Source organism: Channa argus, chromosome 10 (assembly GCF_033026475.1).
Source record: "Channa argus isolate prfri chromosome 10, Channa argus male v1.0, whole genome shotgun sequence".
In the NCBI taxonomy this organism is placed as follows: Eukaryota; Metazoa; Chordata; class Actinopteri; order Anabantiformes; family Channidae; genus Channa; species Channa argus.
In genome coordinates, this window is record NC_090206.1 from 16,781,759 (window position 1) to 16,799,180 (window position 17,422).

At 36.5% G+C, this 17,422-nt stretch overlaps 1 protein-coding gene across 2 annotated transcripts; it reads left to right on the top strand.

Annotated features, from left to right (window-relative positions):
• The first annotated feature begins 18 nt into the window (after positions 1-18).
• Positions 19-17,292, top strand: pdzd11 (PDZ domain containing 11). Of its 2 annotated transcripts, none has more exons than XM_067518249.1 (6): positions 19-316; positions 11,728-11,833; positions 13,221-13,361; positions 13,497-13,595; positions 13,965-14,025; positions 14,688-17,292. In XM_067518249.1, the coding sequence occupies exons 2-6, from the start codon at positions 11,741-11,743 to the stop codon at positions 14,720-14,722; spliced, it is 429 nt and encodes a 142-aa protein (XP_067374350.1). In that variant the 5' UTR covers positions 19-316; positions 11,728-11,740; the 3' UTR covers positions 14,723-17,292. The 2 variants fall into 2 exon arrangements, with proteins under 2 accessions (XP_067374350.1, XP_067374349.1); XM_067518248.1 differs by lacking the exon at positions 19-316 and adding an exon at positions 11,150-11,262.
• Positions 17,293-17,422: the final 130 nt, after the last annotated feature.

Below are 17,422 nucleotides of genomic sequence, written 5' to 3' on the forward strand. Positions count from 1 at the left end.
CGCATTAAACTCTCTAAACCTGTGGAGCGTGGGAAGGGAAAAAAAAGACAACTCTGACAGAAAGCACATGAGGGAGGAGGTAACTAATTTCTTTGGGTGTTAAGGCAATCCCTTCCCCTAACTCCCCTCAATAGAGCCTGTGTGCAAAAGGGGTAGAGCAACTGGCAGCTCTTACAATGGCAAGCACCATGGGGTATTGAGAGAAGTGCACAGACTGGCCTCAGAGTGAAGTCACACAGTTCAAACCCTTGCGGCACAAATACCCGCATTGACAGGCACATCCATGCAGAGAGAGAGAGGAGGAGACACTGAGTGGGTGAGTGAACAAACAGTTTACATACGAATAGAATGGAAGTAAACTTCCTTGGACATCGATGAAGGTTTGTATGGATGGAGTTCGTAGGGGGTTGGCTTTCTAGAAATGTGCCTGTTTACGGGAATGGGTCACAGCAAGATTTTTCTAAACATGTTTGAGCATATTTAGCAGTTGTGCAGGTTTCAGTCCAGTAGCGCAAAAAGGACAGGGGGAATTTTACACATCTGTCACCCATGGAAGTGACATATTGAGCAATAAAGGTTTCCATTGTGCAAATGGTTGCATACACGACTGTTTCTTGTTGGACTTGATTTGACTTGGGGTTTTGCCAATTGTCATCTCACCTGGATTGTTCATTTAGTTTTTATAGTCAAAATGCTTCAGGGTAGTGAAGTTCAAGATTAGGGCAGATGTTTTCAACAAATGTGGTGATTTATCATTGACACTTCTATTACCACTCTTAATGACTCTATAGAATATAACCCAACTCTAAGTAACACTTATCTTAAAGAAAACAGGTCAGATAATCATCTAATAAGAGCATGTCTGAACAGGTCCACAAATTTAAATGTCACTGACATTAAAAAAATGTCTTGTTTCACTTAAGAAACTGAGGATTTAGCAGTCATTTTAGGCCTGAGCTGCAAGCACAGTAAGTAATTGCCATTATAGACATGTAACCACACTGTCAAGGAGTGACAAGGCGACAAAAAGAAACGACTCTGTTAAACCCAAAGAACAATTAAATGACTCTCTGTGGTTGAGTACTTTACAGCATTATCTCTTTTATCTTCCTGTCTAGTAGCTGGAGGACACTGCTTATGTAAAGATATTTGTTACTCATTAATGAGTTCTACAAAGTAAAGGGATGTGATGTGTGTCTTGCAATGGATAACTGGACATGAAAGGCACAGCACACAATTGTACCTGCACTGTCAAGCAGATTAAAAGATACACAGACACACCTTATCAATTTGTATATTACTTATGCGGGTTTATAATGTAAACTGGAATTAGATACTAAAATATTGTTGGTCTGCTATTGTAATGAAAACCCAGATGAAATGACTAATCACATTTTTTTCAAGTGACGGATTAGATTTATGAGAATAAAAGATAAGAGTAACAATAAATCACATTTCTGACTTTCATGTTGATTCATAACTTCAAGCAAAGCTTCCTCTTGGAATTAACTTAATAACTCCTTCCTGCTTTCATTTTTACTCTATAACCAAGAAAAATTGAACACACGGTTCACGTCCAGTGTCACATGAATATCGTAACAGTTCTTACCAACAGAAGTCATTTAACGCTTTCAGATATTTGGAATTAGGGTCTCAGTAATTCAGTAATTAAAATTATGTCAGCATTATTCCTGTGTTGGTAATCCGTGCTGTATTTTTGTTTTACATTTGCTTTGGCTTATTCGTGATCTCTAACAAAAAAGTAAACGTTTACATGACTCATGAGGTATTTCCTACTATTTCCTGTTTTTTCCACCAGTTTTTTCTGTTTCTTCCACTAGTTTAGGAATTAGATAGTTTTGTTTCACTGTTAAAAAAATCGTCTTAAGTTAATAGACAAAACAAACGAACAAGCCCTTGGCAGATAAATAAACGTGCATAAAGATGCGTGTTTGATTTAATCATCACGATGGGAGAACATGAACAAAGTAGTTTCGTCATGCCAGCCTAAGCCAACAGGTCCAAAAAGAAAAAGTGATGTTCATGCCCAGAAACATTTCTTCATTAATCCCCTTTCCCTCTGTCTCTGGGGAACAAATCCACTTAGGTGTTTCATATCTCGCCAGCCCGTCCTACAGGCTGAGGTGCACAACCAAGGAGGTTATCGTGTTTCTAAACACTGCTGAAAATAAGCAAAAAGATGAATTAACCTTACATTTTGAGAGGGGTTAGCCAGTATAGCCCGTGTAAACCTCATTATCTCGTTATTATTTATCATATCTGACTATGTGCAGAATCTATTTACGCTAAAGCGACTCACCAGAAATCGCACCGTGTTCAGGTCTTAGCAGATCACATGGAGCCTCGGTGATGGACTCTCTCTCTCTCGTCCCGACTCAAGTCCTCTCGCATACTTGTCATGTGCCGTGGGTCTGTGAACTGTCTGTGATCGCACGGGAATAAGTGCATGGTGAAGCTGCGTACAAACAGAGAGGGAGGGAGGTAGAAGCCGAGAAAGTGAAACCTGTCTCTTATAGGAAGAATAATACACCAATCAGGTAAAACATTATGACCACCTGTGCAATTTAATGCAATCCAATACAGTGGCTCTGAATTGTACTTTTACAAGGTTAGAATTTCTCTGTTTTTAGGTTGAAACTGTCAGACAGATGATATTTGTACTATGTGTCAAAGTGGGTAGTGGAAAAAATTATAAGAAAAAGTGGTTCTAATGTTTTGGCCAACTCATTCATTTTAAACACGTTTTCCTGTATTTACCCACTTCCATCAGTCAATGGCCACTGACAGTTTTAACTTAAAAACCGAAATATTACAAACTTGTAAAAGTAGAATTCATCCACTGTATTGGATTATAGTAAATTGCACAGGTGGTCGTTTTGCCAAAGAAATAAACAGGAAAAATATGTTTAGTATAGAAATGTTGACTATGAAATATAACAAATATCTCAAGTGAAACAATTCAGAACAATCATTAACTCAATAACAAAAACTACTAAACACAAAACAATGTTGTATTACACATCTAAAGAAATTAAACTAGAAATAGAACTCCATACTAAAGAAAAAGTAAAAGTAAACAAATACTTCACTACAAGTAGCTAACTTTACCTTTAAATTATTTACTCAAGCTGAAATACAAAAGTACAAATGTAAAAAAACAAGTGCAAGAATTTCACAATGAAAACAATGTATTCTAAAAAAAAAAGGCCAGAGTTAGCAAGTGAGTTTGTAAAGCTAAAATAGCAAAGCTTAAACTGATTTTACCCATCAGTAAAAAGTAGCTAGTATCTGAAATAAATCTAGTTGAGTACATATACTTTTTCTCTGAATGTGGATTCAAGGTAAAATTGGCCTTAAATGTAAATACTCCATTGAAGTACAGGTAACATAAAATTGTACTCAGAGCTCTTGAGTAAATGCACTTAGTTATTTACCAACTCTGCAAGCTTTTTTTTTTTTTTTTTTGTCCTTTCGACTTATCCAGTGAGTTCAGGGTCATTGTCCGCATGTTGATTTGGCACAGTTTTTACATTGGATGCCCTTCCTGATGCAACCCTCCCCAATTTTTATCGGGCTTGGACAAGCACTGCACAGCTGGGGATGGGAATGGGCTGTTAGGGGTTCAGTGTCCAGCCCAGAGACACTTCGACATATAGCCGGGACCAGGGATCGAACCACTGACCCTGTGGCTGCCTTTTCTTCCTTTACTAACAAATCTACAGCCGCCCCTCCTCTGCGACCAATAAACCAAAACATATCTATGATTTTAAACACATTATCTAAAACACTACAAGTGTGTTTATAAGAAACAGAGCCTGAAAAACTGTATTGTCAGTTATTTATGCGGCCTTTTCAATATAAGCCTCCTCCATCTACCCATTATCTGTAACAACTTATCCTGTTCAGGGTCACTCATGCTTAGAGTCTATCTCACCTGTCTTCGGGTGAGAGGCAGGGTATACATCCTGGACGGAAGAGTAGTCTATAGCCAACACAAGGAGACATACAAAGGCTCATGGGCATTTTAGAGTCACCAATTGCGTGCATGTCTTTGGACTGTGGGAAGAGACCAGAGTACCTTGGGGAAACCTTGGAAGCACGCGGAGAACATGCAAACTCCACACAGCGAGGCCACAGCTGGCCAGGGAGTGTATCAGTGTATTAAAGATATTTCCACAGTACTACAAGATTACTTCAGCCAAGTTATTACATTTCGTGTCAGTATGTGTCAATTTAACATTCCCTGCAAAACATTCGTGTCATATCTGAGGTATATTGTAACACTCAGACTTAAATATTCTATAAACATTTTTGAGACAGTGTCAGTAGTCATGTTTTATGAATAACATTCTGGCAATGTTCTGAATTTGTGATTTATGCATTCAATTTCAGTGTAAAGACATAACATTTACATCACACAAAGTCTGCAAAGACGAATGCTTTAATTATAATGCCATAACATGTACTGCAGGCACCACAGTCTTTCTTATATTTAGTGAAAATACCTATTACTCTGCTGCTTATGGCTTTAAAAACTGGTTTACTCTGTTTTGGTGACCTCAAACCAGCACCTTGCATTCTGTCAGTCAGACCTGCACAGCCTTCAGGGGGATTTTTGGGGCGTTGTTCCACCCAAAACTGCTTCAGCTCAGACATGTTCCTTAGATATGTATCTGAGGTGAGGGGCTCTCCTAAGTATATTTACTGCACCTCTGGGTTAGTGAAGCTGTAGCTCACTTGGCAGCGCAGTTCTTCACAAATCATATTGTCACTGGTTCAACTCCCATTTTTTTCTGGTTGTAAATGACTTTGGATAAAAAAAAAAAAGACTTATGTAAATGTGACTTAAAATCTGTGGCACTTTGCTTTATTTGAATACATTTCACAATTTAAGAAGGCAAGCTACTTCCAAAGGCAGCTCCACCACTCCCTAACTCACATTCACCATTAGGATGATGTTTTTATGTTGGTATGTGGTTCTCTTTATAAGCTATACATGGTGCTTTGTGTTTCTGAACAATTCAACTTTAGTACCATCAGTCCAGACAATGTCAAGTGGCTGTTCGCCAAACTTCAGGCAAGCAGCAGCAGGTTCTTCCTTGGTGGGTTCACTTATGCATGGACACAAGGCTCGTTCAGTGACTTGAACAGTAGTGATTAATGTCAACAGCCCTGTGATTTCTTTAAGTCTTTCCAAACTATAGTGTGAATATTTGAATTTTTTTGTTAAATACTGTATGGCCAAGAACAATAGTATTAATTATAACTTAGATGATGACCACCACTTTTGTACTTTTGCTAAAGTCAAATATTGAATACATAATTTCATTGCTACACAGCGATATTTCTTGACTTAGGGAAAAGATCTGGGTTCCTCTTCAACCACCAATATGTAATAGTCCTACATTACATACAGTGGATGTTATCTATTGTACATGGCAGCTCATTTCTTGCCTTATGTCAACAGCATTGGTAAATTGAATGACTAATCCATCCATTGTTTGCAATCTTCCAGCAAACAGTGTGGTTGAGTTATTGACGCATAAGGAGTTTCATTTCTGGTCAGGGAGTTAAATGGTAGCTGATTATTAGTCATTTCTATGATTATTGAGAGAGCACTGGTGTGTGACTCTTTTTCCTTATGTGTGTGAATGTTTGTTGGTAACTCATCTTTGACATATTGAAAACTACAGCCAAGTTTCTCTTAGTGATGAAAGGGAAAAGGAGTTTAACAAGTTTACTCCTTTGTCGTTAAGTTTGCTTTCGTTACGTGCAATAAGGAAGTTTTAAACTCACAATTTTGCATTCAGACATTTGTTTATTTAATAATTTCCACTGCAGCATTTAATGATACCTTGACAGCTTGGAACAGCTAAAACCCCTGAAAGTGGGTCAAGAAGCTGGACAATGAATGCATGTTGTTTATTTAAACAAAGATAGATGATGATGATTATGATGAAGATGCTTTCTGGAATAGTCTTCCAGAGGAGGTATGGGTCTCAGACACAGGGACTAGTTTTAAACAGATCCTCAAAACTCATTCTTAGGTTTGCTTACATGTAGCCTTAATGGTCCTATGTTTACTTGTATCATTATTATTATTAGTAGTAGTAGCAGTTGTAATAGTATTTAGTCTGTATGTTGTCTGTTTTGCTCTTGTTTCATTGTTGATGTTATTGATGTGCGACACCTTGAGTTGCACTTGGCGGATGAATTGTTATTATCTGTTATGCAGAAAAAAACAAAATTATATTTTCTAAATGTTCCATAGTGTTTTTGCTTCATCTGTGTGTCAGTTATGTGCTTTTCATCCCTGCATGCCTGTCCGTCAGCAGCAGGTTTTTTTTAAATTTAACTGAAGTGTGAATCTTGCAGAAACTTGCTTGACAAATCTCCATCAAAGACACATCTATCAATCTGCACCTATTAGTAAATTCATGTTGCAATGCACCTTCAAGAATAATAAAAGAATTAACGTGCATGTGAAGCATTATTGCCACCAAGCACATATCAAGTCTCTGCAAATTTATTTTCATAGTACTTCAAGTGAGCCATGACCAGGTGGGTACATCTGAATGTGTGCATCTCCAACTGCAGAGTAATGCAAGAGTAACGAGATATATAACAGTTGACTTGGATTTTTGCTGCCTTGTACCTCACTTGTAAGTCGCTTTGGATAAAAGCGTCTGCTAAATGACTAAATGTAAATGTAAATGTAAATAACAGTTCTTTTTTTTTACATTAAGTAGGCATAAAATGTATACACTCAAACGAATCAACTAACTAATCTGAAAAATGTTTGGTATTCAGCATGCAGTGAGACATGTAACTCCTGCCATTTTAATCTGTAAATTATGAACAAAATATGTAGATTAATGTCCTGCAACTTTCTACCTAGGATAACACCTAGAGTAATATCCACTAACGTGAACTAAACAGTTTGAGGCTCACTCAATGTTTGGAAGCAGTTTGCTGATGCCATTGCCAAATAATTCATTTAAAGGAGATTACATATAGGTTACGTGTCACTAGTCAACATTTTTAAACAAGACACTTAAGAAATGTCATGCTTCCTACTACAACTTTAAAACATGGGTGGTGAGGAGAAAGACCCAAAGCCGTCAGAAATGTTTATTGTAGTGACCTAACATAGGTCTTGAGTATATCAGTGTGTGGCAAGTTACTTATGCAGTTATAAATGCAGTTGAGAACTTGATGGTGCATTACAGTTCATAACCATATGAGACACATTATCCCAAAGGAGCCATACTTTACATATGTGTAATGCACCTCTCTGAGGCATTTTAGGTCTCAGAAATTTGGATTTGTGGCTTATATTATATTATATTATATTATTATATATTATATTATATTGTGTTGCAACTGTGAAGGTAATCAAACTATTGTTTATTTGTAAGGTGTTTGGACAAGTTGGAGGTGTGACACACAGGGCTTATGTGGAGGCAGTTAAGGGCTGGAAAAAAGAAGGGATGAAGTGTAGTGTCGAGATGAGAGGAAAAGACTACAAGTCAGGAATTACTAAAACCCATAGGTGGAAAAAAACAGATTTTTTTTAGAATTATAGGGGTGCATGGTATATTTCAACACTCACATTTTGCGGGAGTGGCACAACTTGGTTATGGTCAAGTAATAAAAGATTTGTTAGATGATAAGAACTTAGAGCACCTATAAATTATAGAACAAAGTCATTGTTATATGACCTCATAGTTTGTAAGTGTTGGCAAACAGGACTCCAATAAGCAAAGACGGTCAGATACAAATTCTGCCACATTATAAGCAACTGAATTAAACAACCCTTCTTCATCAGTACTCCAGGTTATTCTAGAGTCTTGTTTATACATTACATCAAAAATAGATTTTCTTTGATTCTTATACAGGAACAGCACAAAAGAAAATGCATGTCATTCAAATCACACAACATATCCTCCCCCTGGATGTTTTTAAACTTACCAACTTCCAGAGCCAGTGGGAAGGTAAATGTTGTCAACTGGAAGCCTTAAGGCCTTTGGCTTCTCAATAAGGGATAAAGGAGTCCTTAAACTGACTATAGGTCTTTAATTCTGGTTTCAACTTTACATCTTTCATCAATATAGCCTTAAAATGATTAAATAACAGGATTTTGTTTGTATTATTGTTACACTATAAACCTAATGATACACTGTAGCCCAACCTGCTCCATAATACACCAATCAGGCATAACATTATGACCGCCTGTGCAATTTAATGCAATCCAATGTTTTGTCCATCTCATTCATTTTAAATAGGGTGGCAAAAACATTACAACTACCTCTTCTTATAATGCACTCCTGTAGGACTCCACCACCCACTCTGACCTCAATAATAAACACATAATAAAATCATCACCTTTCTTACAATTTAAACCTAAAGAGTGAATAAATAAAAAACTTGTAAAGGTAGAATTCATGGCAGAGCCAATGTATTGGATTGCATTAAATTGCAGGTTATTGGTGGATAGCAAAATTCAATAGTTTATGGAGAGTTATTTGATTTACTCCAAATAAAACCTTTCTAATTATCGTATTGTCTGTCATATTTGTCCAATAATTCAACAATCTTTTAAAGGATAGCAGGTAAAGAAACCTGTGCTTTATCTTGTGCTGACTTCCAGTTATATTACACCAATATGTGGTTGGAAGGTGCACCAGACTGAACCCTGCCTCTTGTTGTAGTGACTATAGAAGGATTTGAATCCCTGTCCTCCTGTGAGTGTTTCTTTCTGTGTCACTCAATCTATACTTTTCTGCTGGTGTCCAACGGCTTTAGGTTATTCTCTATAATTTAGTAAGGTCTCGACTTTACTGTCTTAAGTCCATTAATACTATATCATTTTTGTTTTCAAATAGTTGTAGGGCATGTGCCAACCTGAAAGACTAAAGATTCCTACCTGGCTCAAATGGTGTGGAAAAGGGCTTTGAATAGCAGAACACCACATGAAAGAGCTTTTGGGCTTTTGTCTATGGCTGTTGCATAGAGGAGGGAATGGGGTTTGGTCACACTGAAAACCACCTTGAGACGTTTTTTGGTTGCCAGTGTGTTTGTTGCCAAAAGCTGGAGGGAGTGGAAAATAGCCTGGGTAGGGTTGTAAGCATGACCTGCAGGTAGACTGGTGGGTTCACAACAGCAGACCAAAAAGTTGCACCTCTCATGTATGCTACTTGTATTATTTTGCTTTATTTTTATTTTTTTTTATAATTTCAGAAAGCTGAACAAAAGTGGCAACTATTCTGATTAGAAAACAGCGGAAAGATAAGATAAGAAGAAGTCTGCAAATTATGAACCTATTGCCCAAACACAACACAACTGATGGAATGAGTGGTTAATGAGATACTAATGCACTTCCTGGGTAAAAGAGGCATGGTGGCTATTATGAGAAAAAAGTAAGTATAGAGGGGTTGGCACCGGTGTTTTTGTTGAAAAAGCGTGGGACATGTTGTAGAGAGAGGGGTTGCGGATCAAATTGCACTTGACAAGTCAGTTCTACTATTAAGATTAAAGTAGTGACAGAAAAATCAAACAGGCTAAAGAATGCCTGAGGGGAGTGGTGTTTTGTTTCTGTTATTGATAAATGCCAACAGATACAGAAAGATCACTGTTCACTCCATTAAACAAGTTGAGGCAGGAAAACTGTCACTGTGCTTAGTTAAAAACTACTGCTTGTCAGCTTGGGCTACATATGGGCCAGGTATGGCATTTACCAAGCAGACAGGACTTACATTTTAGATATCTACAATATATTTATGACTAGTCATAGCTGTAATTTAAGATATCGGCAACTACATTTTAACTAGTCAGAATTTTAATTAAAGATATCTGTAATTACAATTTGACTATTTACAATGTCCCATTGACTTAAATAGGAAAATGAATTTAAGATATCAGCAATTCAATTCTGACTATCTGTAATATGAATTCTAGATATCTTTAATTGCATTGTGAATTGTCAAAATTCAAATTAAAGATATCCAAAATGACGTCACAGACATCAGTGAGCTCTTTTAGCATATACTGGATATCTGCAATATATTTCCAACTAGTTAAAACTGAATGTTAGATATTTGTAATTACATTTTGACTAGTCATGATTTCACTTTGAAATATTATAATTTAATTTCGACTAGTAATATCTTAGTTTGAGACATACAAAAAGATATATATTGGTATTTTGTAAATGTGCGAAATTAAAGATATCTGTAAATAAAATGATGACCAGTCAAAATGTCATTCAAGATATCTGTGATTTCAATGTTGACCAGCCATAATGTAAATAAAGATATAATTCACATTACATATAATCAGAATTGAATTGTAAATTTATTTGTAAAATTTGTAAAATTTGTTTTCACATTCAAGTCAAAGGGACATTCTGACCAACCCCTCTATACTTACTTTTTTCTCATAATAGCCACCATGCCTCTTTTACCCAGGAAGTGCATTAGTATCTCATTAACCACTCATTCCATCAGTTGTGTTGTGTTGTGTTTGGGCAATAGGTTCATAATTTGCAGACTTTGCATTCTGACTAGTAAGAAAGGACAATTACCTGTCGAGCTGGAACTGCTTAAGACTAAGCAAATAATAAAATATTCACTTAATTTGTGCGTATAGGAACTGTGAGTACACTGCCACTCTCTTGGTTTCTCAAGTTTCCAAGTGGAAATTATTAAAGGAAATCAGTTCATTTCCATTTGTATGGAACTACTTGCAATGGTGATATTGTTAGAAAGAGCAGAAGAGTTGTGATCAAACAAAATACTCAATCAGTAACTCTTTGTCAGCAGTACTTACAAGTAATAAGAGTGGTAGAGGCAATATTCATAAGGGTCTACTTTAGGAATTCTTGTTCACCAAGTTAGAAAAAAGTAGATTAAAGAAAATGTGATTCCCACTTGGGTACATGTACATTTACATAGCCTATGAATCTAAATGGCAAATGCCAAAGAAGCAATCAAAAGATGGTTATAATTAATGCTAGACTTTTAAAATGTAAGCAGTGAAGCAAAAAACAAAACAAATCAAAAGTTGAAACACACACTTTTTACACTTATTTCATAATAAACTTGGTCTTAACAGTAACATCTGACAGAGGTCATTCCCACTCAGTGACAGGAGGAGGCAGTGTTGCTCTGGTTGACACGGTGTAGGGAAGATTAGCTTCCACAGAAGAAGGGTGTGTTGCTAGCTGTTTCAGGGAGGCTTATGGTGAGATTATTTGTTGTTTTATCAGGGTGACTTTGTGTTTTCATGTAGTGTCATCACCGATATAATTCAGGCGATAATAATAGCGGGTGCTAAGTAATTTAAAGTATATTTGTGCTCAACAGAGCAACGAAAGCTATTTAACGTTAGCTAGTGAGCTGAATGTAGCGTTAGCTAGAATCTCGCTTGAGTTATTAGTATCAACTTTCGGCTAACTACTGTCGGAGCAAGTTTCTTTTTCATTACGCACTACTTCATCTGTTCCCCATGTTCATCAACAAATCCGTTCCGGGATTTCTATTCTGTCGCTAGGCTTTTTTTTCCCAAATTTAACTTAGCTAACACATATTCATTTGTAACTGGACATATTTGCTATAATTGTTAATGCTATGTGTTCATAAATTGTGGTAACGTTACACACAGTATTAAAGAAATTCCCTTCATGTCAGTGTTCTTGTCTTTCTTTAGCTGTTGTAAAATAATGGATCAGAAAATCCCTTATGATGACTACCAGCTCCCAGTAGTGTTCCTGCCATCCTATGAGAACCCACCAGCATGGATACCTCCACAGGAAGTATGACACTTATTAACGTTATATACTTTATTTAAATCCTTCAGCTGCACTTTAATGTCTCAGTAGATGGAGTTTTCCCACAGATGTTATCACAGGACTTAAATTGGGAACAGCTGATCATGAGGGTGTGATCATAACCTGTGTCATCCTTGGTGCCACATATCTGCCATTGGATATGAAAGCACTCTCTGGCTGCCCACTGGGTCCTGGAAATGGAGAAATAACTTATAGAACATAACAATTTTTTTTTTGTCCTTTCGGCTTATCCCGTGAGTTCAGGGTTGCCACAGTGGATCATGGTCCGCATGTTCATTTGGCACAGTTTTTACGCCTGATGCCCTTCCTGATGCAACCCTCCCCAATTTCTACCGGGCTTGGACCGGCACAGCACATCTGTGGATGGGAATAACTTATAGAACTTAACAATAAGTTCTATAAATGACATTAAGTATATAAGATAGCATATTATTCATACTGTAGGGAATTGGAGTAAAACATTCAACTTTACTTTTTATATACATGTGTATATATAAAAGGAGTGGTTAGGATGAGTACAGACTATACAAATATAAATACAGTTGAAGAAAATTTGAAAGAAATGTGCATACACAAGGTTCAGCTTTATTTATTTGGTTGTAAATATAGTCGGCATATAATAATGAGATTAGAGCACAGTGACAGTGTTTATGAATAATTGTACTGTGACATATTCCACAGTAGCATCTATTTTTATTGAAGCACTTCTAAACAAAATAATTAAAGGTTTATTAATAACATACAGGCTTCTTTTAATTTTATTATCAACCTATATATAAGACAAAGTGTTGAACTCACATAGAGGTGTTATGTACTTTAACACTTTTTGTGCATCAGTCTTCGGGGACTGCGATAATTTTTGCAAGCCACCAGATGTCGCTGTAAGTTCTGTTTTGAAGCCCCAAACCCTTGAACCATTTTGTTTTTTTGGCACAAACAGAAAACAATCCGCCAAGTCTTACAAGGCTCAAGCGTCATCTTTATCAAATGGATCCAAATCAATGACCAGGAGTCAATGATGTCCAATTTAATCGAAGGTGAAAATGACAGTGTTTTAGAATAAACATATTAATGAGCCTCAATTTAAGGTTGTCAATCTACTGTTTACTGTTCTAATTGAATAGAATTGGTCTTTACACTCAGTACATATAACTTTTCTGGTGATACAGCTTACAAATATGGTTAATGTGTGACACTGACTCCTAATCCACTGAAACATAATGTCCTGTTAATGTTACGCAGTGTTGGCTCTAATGAGATTCTTTGTCAAGGTGTGTAAGAAGAATCCTAAGGACACCACTCCCCAGTCATAGTACTACACAGTCAGCTTTTCTCTCTTTTACATTTTTAGCGTGTTCAACACCCCGATTACAACAATGAGCTCACCCAGTTCCTACCACGCACCATCGTATTGAAGAAACCTCCAGGAGCACAGCTGGGCTTCAACATCCGCGGGGGCAAGGCCTCACAATTAGGAATTTTTATATCGAAGGTGTGTGTAGCTCTGGAGCTTGGTATGCGTTTTAATTGGATTAACACTTGTGCTGTTTACTAATAGTTTGCTTTTTTGCCACAGCACCACAAATGCTACATTTTGATTACTAATGTCTTTGTTGTATGTTGGCAGGTGGTTCCAGACTCAGATGCTCACAGAGCAGGTCTACAAGAGGGGGACCAGGTTTTATCTGTGAATGAGGTTGATTTTCAAGACATAGAACACTCCAGAGTAAGTCAGAGCAGTAATAAGTATCTGAGATCATGATCTTGATGATTTTAGGGGCAGCAGTTTGTTAAATCCAACAACAACTATATACAAACATATTATTATTTCATGTAATTGACTTTAAACATTACTGATTTTAGTAGTACATTACATTTAAAGATTACATTTAATCTCACGTTAAACATAAATTCATTGATATTCATTGTGTGAGTTAATTTTTCGTTGTAATTTGTGCTAAAATATTAATCCCCTTAATATTTTTAATCCATCTAACTATTCATTCATCTGCAGTATCTATGCGTCTGTCTGTCTGTCTTTTTTCTTTCCCCCATAATTTCCCTGTTTACCACAAAAAAATATATTTTTTATTAGGCTGTAGAGATTCTGAAGACTGCACGAGAGATCCTGATGAGGGTTCGCTTCTTTCCTTATAGTAAGTCATGCCCTACAAAATCATATCAAAGCATGTTGACAAACTACCGTATACATAACAATTTCAAACATTTTTTTATTAAAAAAGGAAACCTTTAACAGTGGCAGGGGTCAGGGGTCGCCACAACGAAACGTATTTCGCATGTTGATTTGGCATGAGGTTTAACGCCGGATGCCCTTCCTGCCGCAACCATCCCTTTTTTATTTGGGCTCAGGTCTGACACCAAGGTCGCACTTGGTGGCTGGGCCCAACCCAATCCCAACCCAATGTTCTACCACTGAGTCACCAGGCCCCCACAGTAGCAGAAAATAGTAAAAAAAATTGTATCAGAAAGAAAACGATTTTGCTGACTTTGTCCATAATTGAAGGTTCCAGTCTGTTTTAAATATGTTAAATGATTGTATATTATCATTGTATGTTAATATTACAGTATATAGTATCTTATGTGCTCATCAAAACGCCATTAAAAAGTTAATGTGTGAGGAAAGCTTCCATAAAGAGCATACCTCTTTTTCGAGGGAGCACAACTCAGTAAGTTCAAGCTCCTCCCCTACTCAGATGTTACAGACATATTACATTACAGCAGAGTGTACAACTTACTGGTACGGAATTATATAAATTTCAGTTAATGTCAAGTCATGTCCTCTGTAATCTTTTATCAGACTACCAAAGGCAGAAGGAAAGGACCGTACACTAGGTGGTAGCAATGAGAGAGCGGTGGACAGATACATCCCACAGACTCTGGCCTCCATTATGTCTCAGCTTCAAGAAGACTGATGTATGACTACCATACACTCGTTCAGAATCTTCCAATAAGGACAATATATATATATATATATGTATATATATTCTTAAATCCTCTGGTTCCTCTCTCACCGTTATATTCAAACACACTCTAATCTACTGTAATTCATGATAATTCCTACTTCAACAGGATATGTTCGCAGAAAGTCACTTTCAAACTTTAGTTTCTTAGAATTTTGCAATTTATAAGCAGGGGCTTAGTAGACATAACAAGATCATAAATTATGGAACTGGTAAAAATTTTATAGGCAAGCATAATATTTATTGATCTTGCCTAATTAAATTGCTTTTATTTCCTGTTGCCGCAAATAGATTGTCTATTACTGCATACATCTTTAGGTACATCCACCAGAAACTTCAGCAGTCAAGAACATCAGCTAATACATAAATCTGCTGTAATGAATGTTAAAATTTTAAGTTCTTGTTGAAACTTTTTTCTTTGTTTTTTGGCCACCTCAATAATATTAATAAGGTTAGACGAATATTAGAATGACTTCTCGGTGTATTGCAGTGTAGTACAGTTCAACAGACTACAGCCCCCAAAATTATATTATAGTTAAATCAATATCGCTCTCCTTTTTAAAATTAAAAAAACTATTTTATTTTTTTATTTTCTTTTTGCAGCACTTTGTTATTAAACGGGATTAGCATTGTATAGGTGTGCCATAAAAACTGGTAACTGGAGTATACAGTATGTAAAAATGTACACATTACAGCACATTCTGAAACATTTGGTAAAATATATTTTAAGTGCAAGCAATAGTGCAAGACTTCTGGTAGATTTAAAATATCACTGTGAAACTGCTGTATATCCAGTCTTTAAATATTTAACAAATATTTGAAATTGTGTACGAAATACTAATTACTACCGTAATTGTGGAATTACTTAAATACTGTCAAGTAGTTTCTTACTTTATGATTCATACGGTAGAGAAAAAGTAATAGGACTTCTTAGCAATTCTTTGGTTTTCTGCATACATTGGTGATGAAATGTGATCTGGTCTTCACCTAACTCACAAATGCAAACACAAATATAACCACAATAGTTCTAAGCTGTTATACACAAATGGTCATGATCTCTAATGCCTTTAATAAACACTCCCTATAAACACACAAAGTAATGGTGCAAATAGTAATGGCAACATCAACTGACGTCAGCTGTTAGAAAACCTGGGGTGCAGTCAGTGAAAAAAGAATTAAGGTGTGGTTTAGAACTAACTTGGGCTATAAAACCCATCAAATGGTGTTACTCGAAAGCAGCATTAGCTGATGTGAGTGATGTCTCACAAAAGATTTCAGTAAACCATCAATTATCCCAAAAGTGAAGTGCAGTAGAGAGAGCATCGAGATTTGCTGCTTCTGGACCTGGACTGCTTCCCAAATGTAACAATGTATCCTACAGGATACACTGGCAGTCTACAGGTTGGCAGTCTGCAAGCTGAAGCTCAGAAGCTGGGTCTTGCATCAGGACAATGACGCTAAAAATCCAAGACACAAGATCCACCTTTTAGAGGGGCCTGGTCAGAACCTACACTTCAATTCAATAGAGATACTGTGAAATGGCCTTGAGCTGTTGACAATGGAAATCCAAAGACTATGACTGAGCTGAAGAGGTTCTGTAAGGAAGAATGGTCCAAAATTCCTCCTGAACGTTGCAGATCTAAACCACAGCTACAGGAAGCACTTGCTTAAGGTTATTTCTTCCAAAGGTGGTTCAACCAGTTAATAAAACACTATTGCTATTACATTTTCCACTATAATTATTTATGTATAATGGGTGTGTTCAATAAAGACACAAAAGATCATAACTGTTTGGATTTTATCAGCTTAGAAATAGTTTTTGTTTATACTTGTGAGTTTGATAAAGATCAGATCACATAACCATCATGACCAATGGGCAAGACACTGAACCCCCAGTTGCTCCCCGTGGGTAAGGTGAGCACCTTGCATGGCATCCGTCATCGGTGTGTGTGAACGGGTGAATGAGAAGCAACATTGTAAAGCGCTTTGGATAAAAGCGCTATGTAAGCGGCCATCTACCGATGTATATGAAAACTACAAAATGGAGAACAGTCCCATTACTTTTTCACATCATTTTACTTTCTTTTTTTAATGTCTGATGTATGAAATCTCTTTGTGGTGCCAAACATTTGTCAGTTTAGTCAACTTCTACCGTGCTATTATAGAGTAATTAGTGCATGATAACAGCACATTGTGGCTTTTGTCTTGTAATATGACATGTTAATCTATGTGTGAGTGATGGAGACCCTGATATAAGCAAGGTTGTGTTCAAACTAAAGACTTATACAAGACATTAGTAAACAGTTGAATACCTCTAGATATCACTGCAGTATGCAAATCTATCTATTGTAAACATTTGTGAGGAAATATATAAATTCTTGCCTGTAGCATCAACACTGTTTTCTTTTGTACAAACGTTTAAATAAAGGATTAACTTAACTACTTTCTTTGAATATCTTATGATCAACCTGAGTTGAAAAAACCTGAGTGTGTTTTTTGACATCCTAGTACTGTTTGTGCTTACCTTGTGTACTTGAAGAGCCGGAACCAGATTGGAAGAGAACCAGTTTAT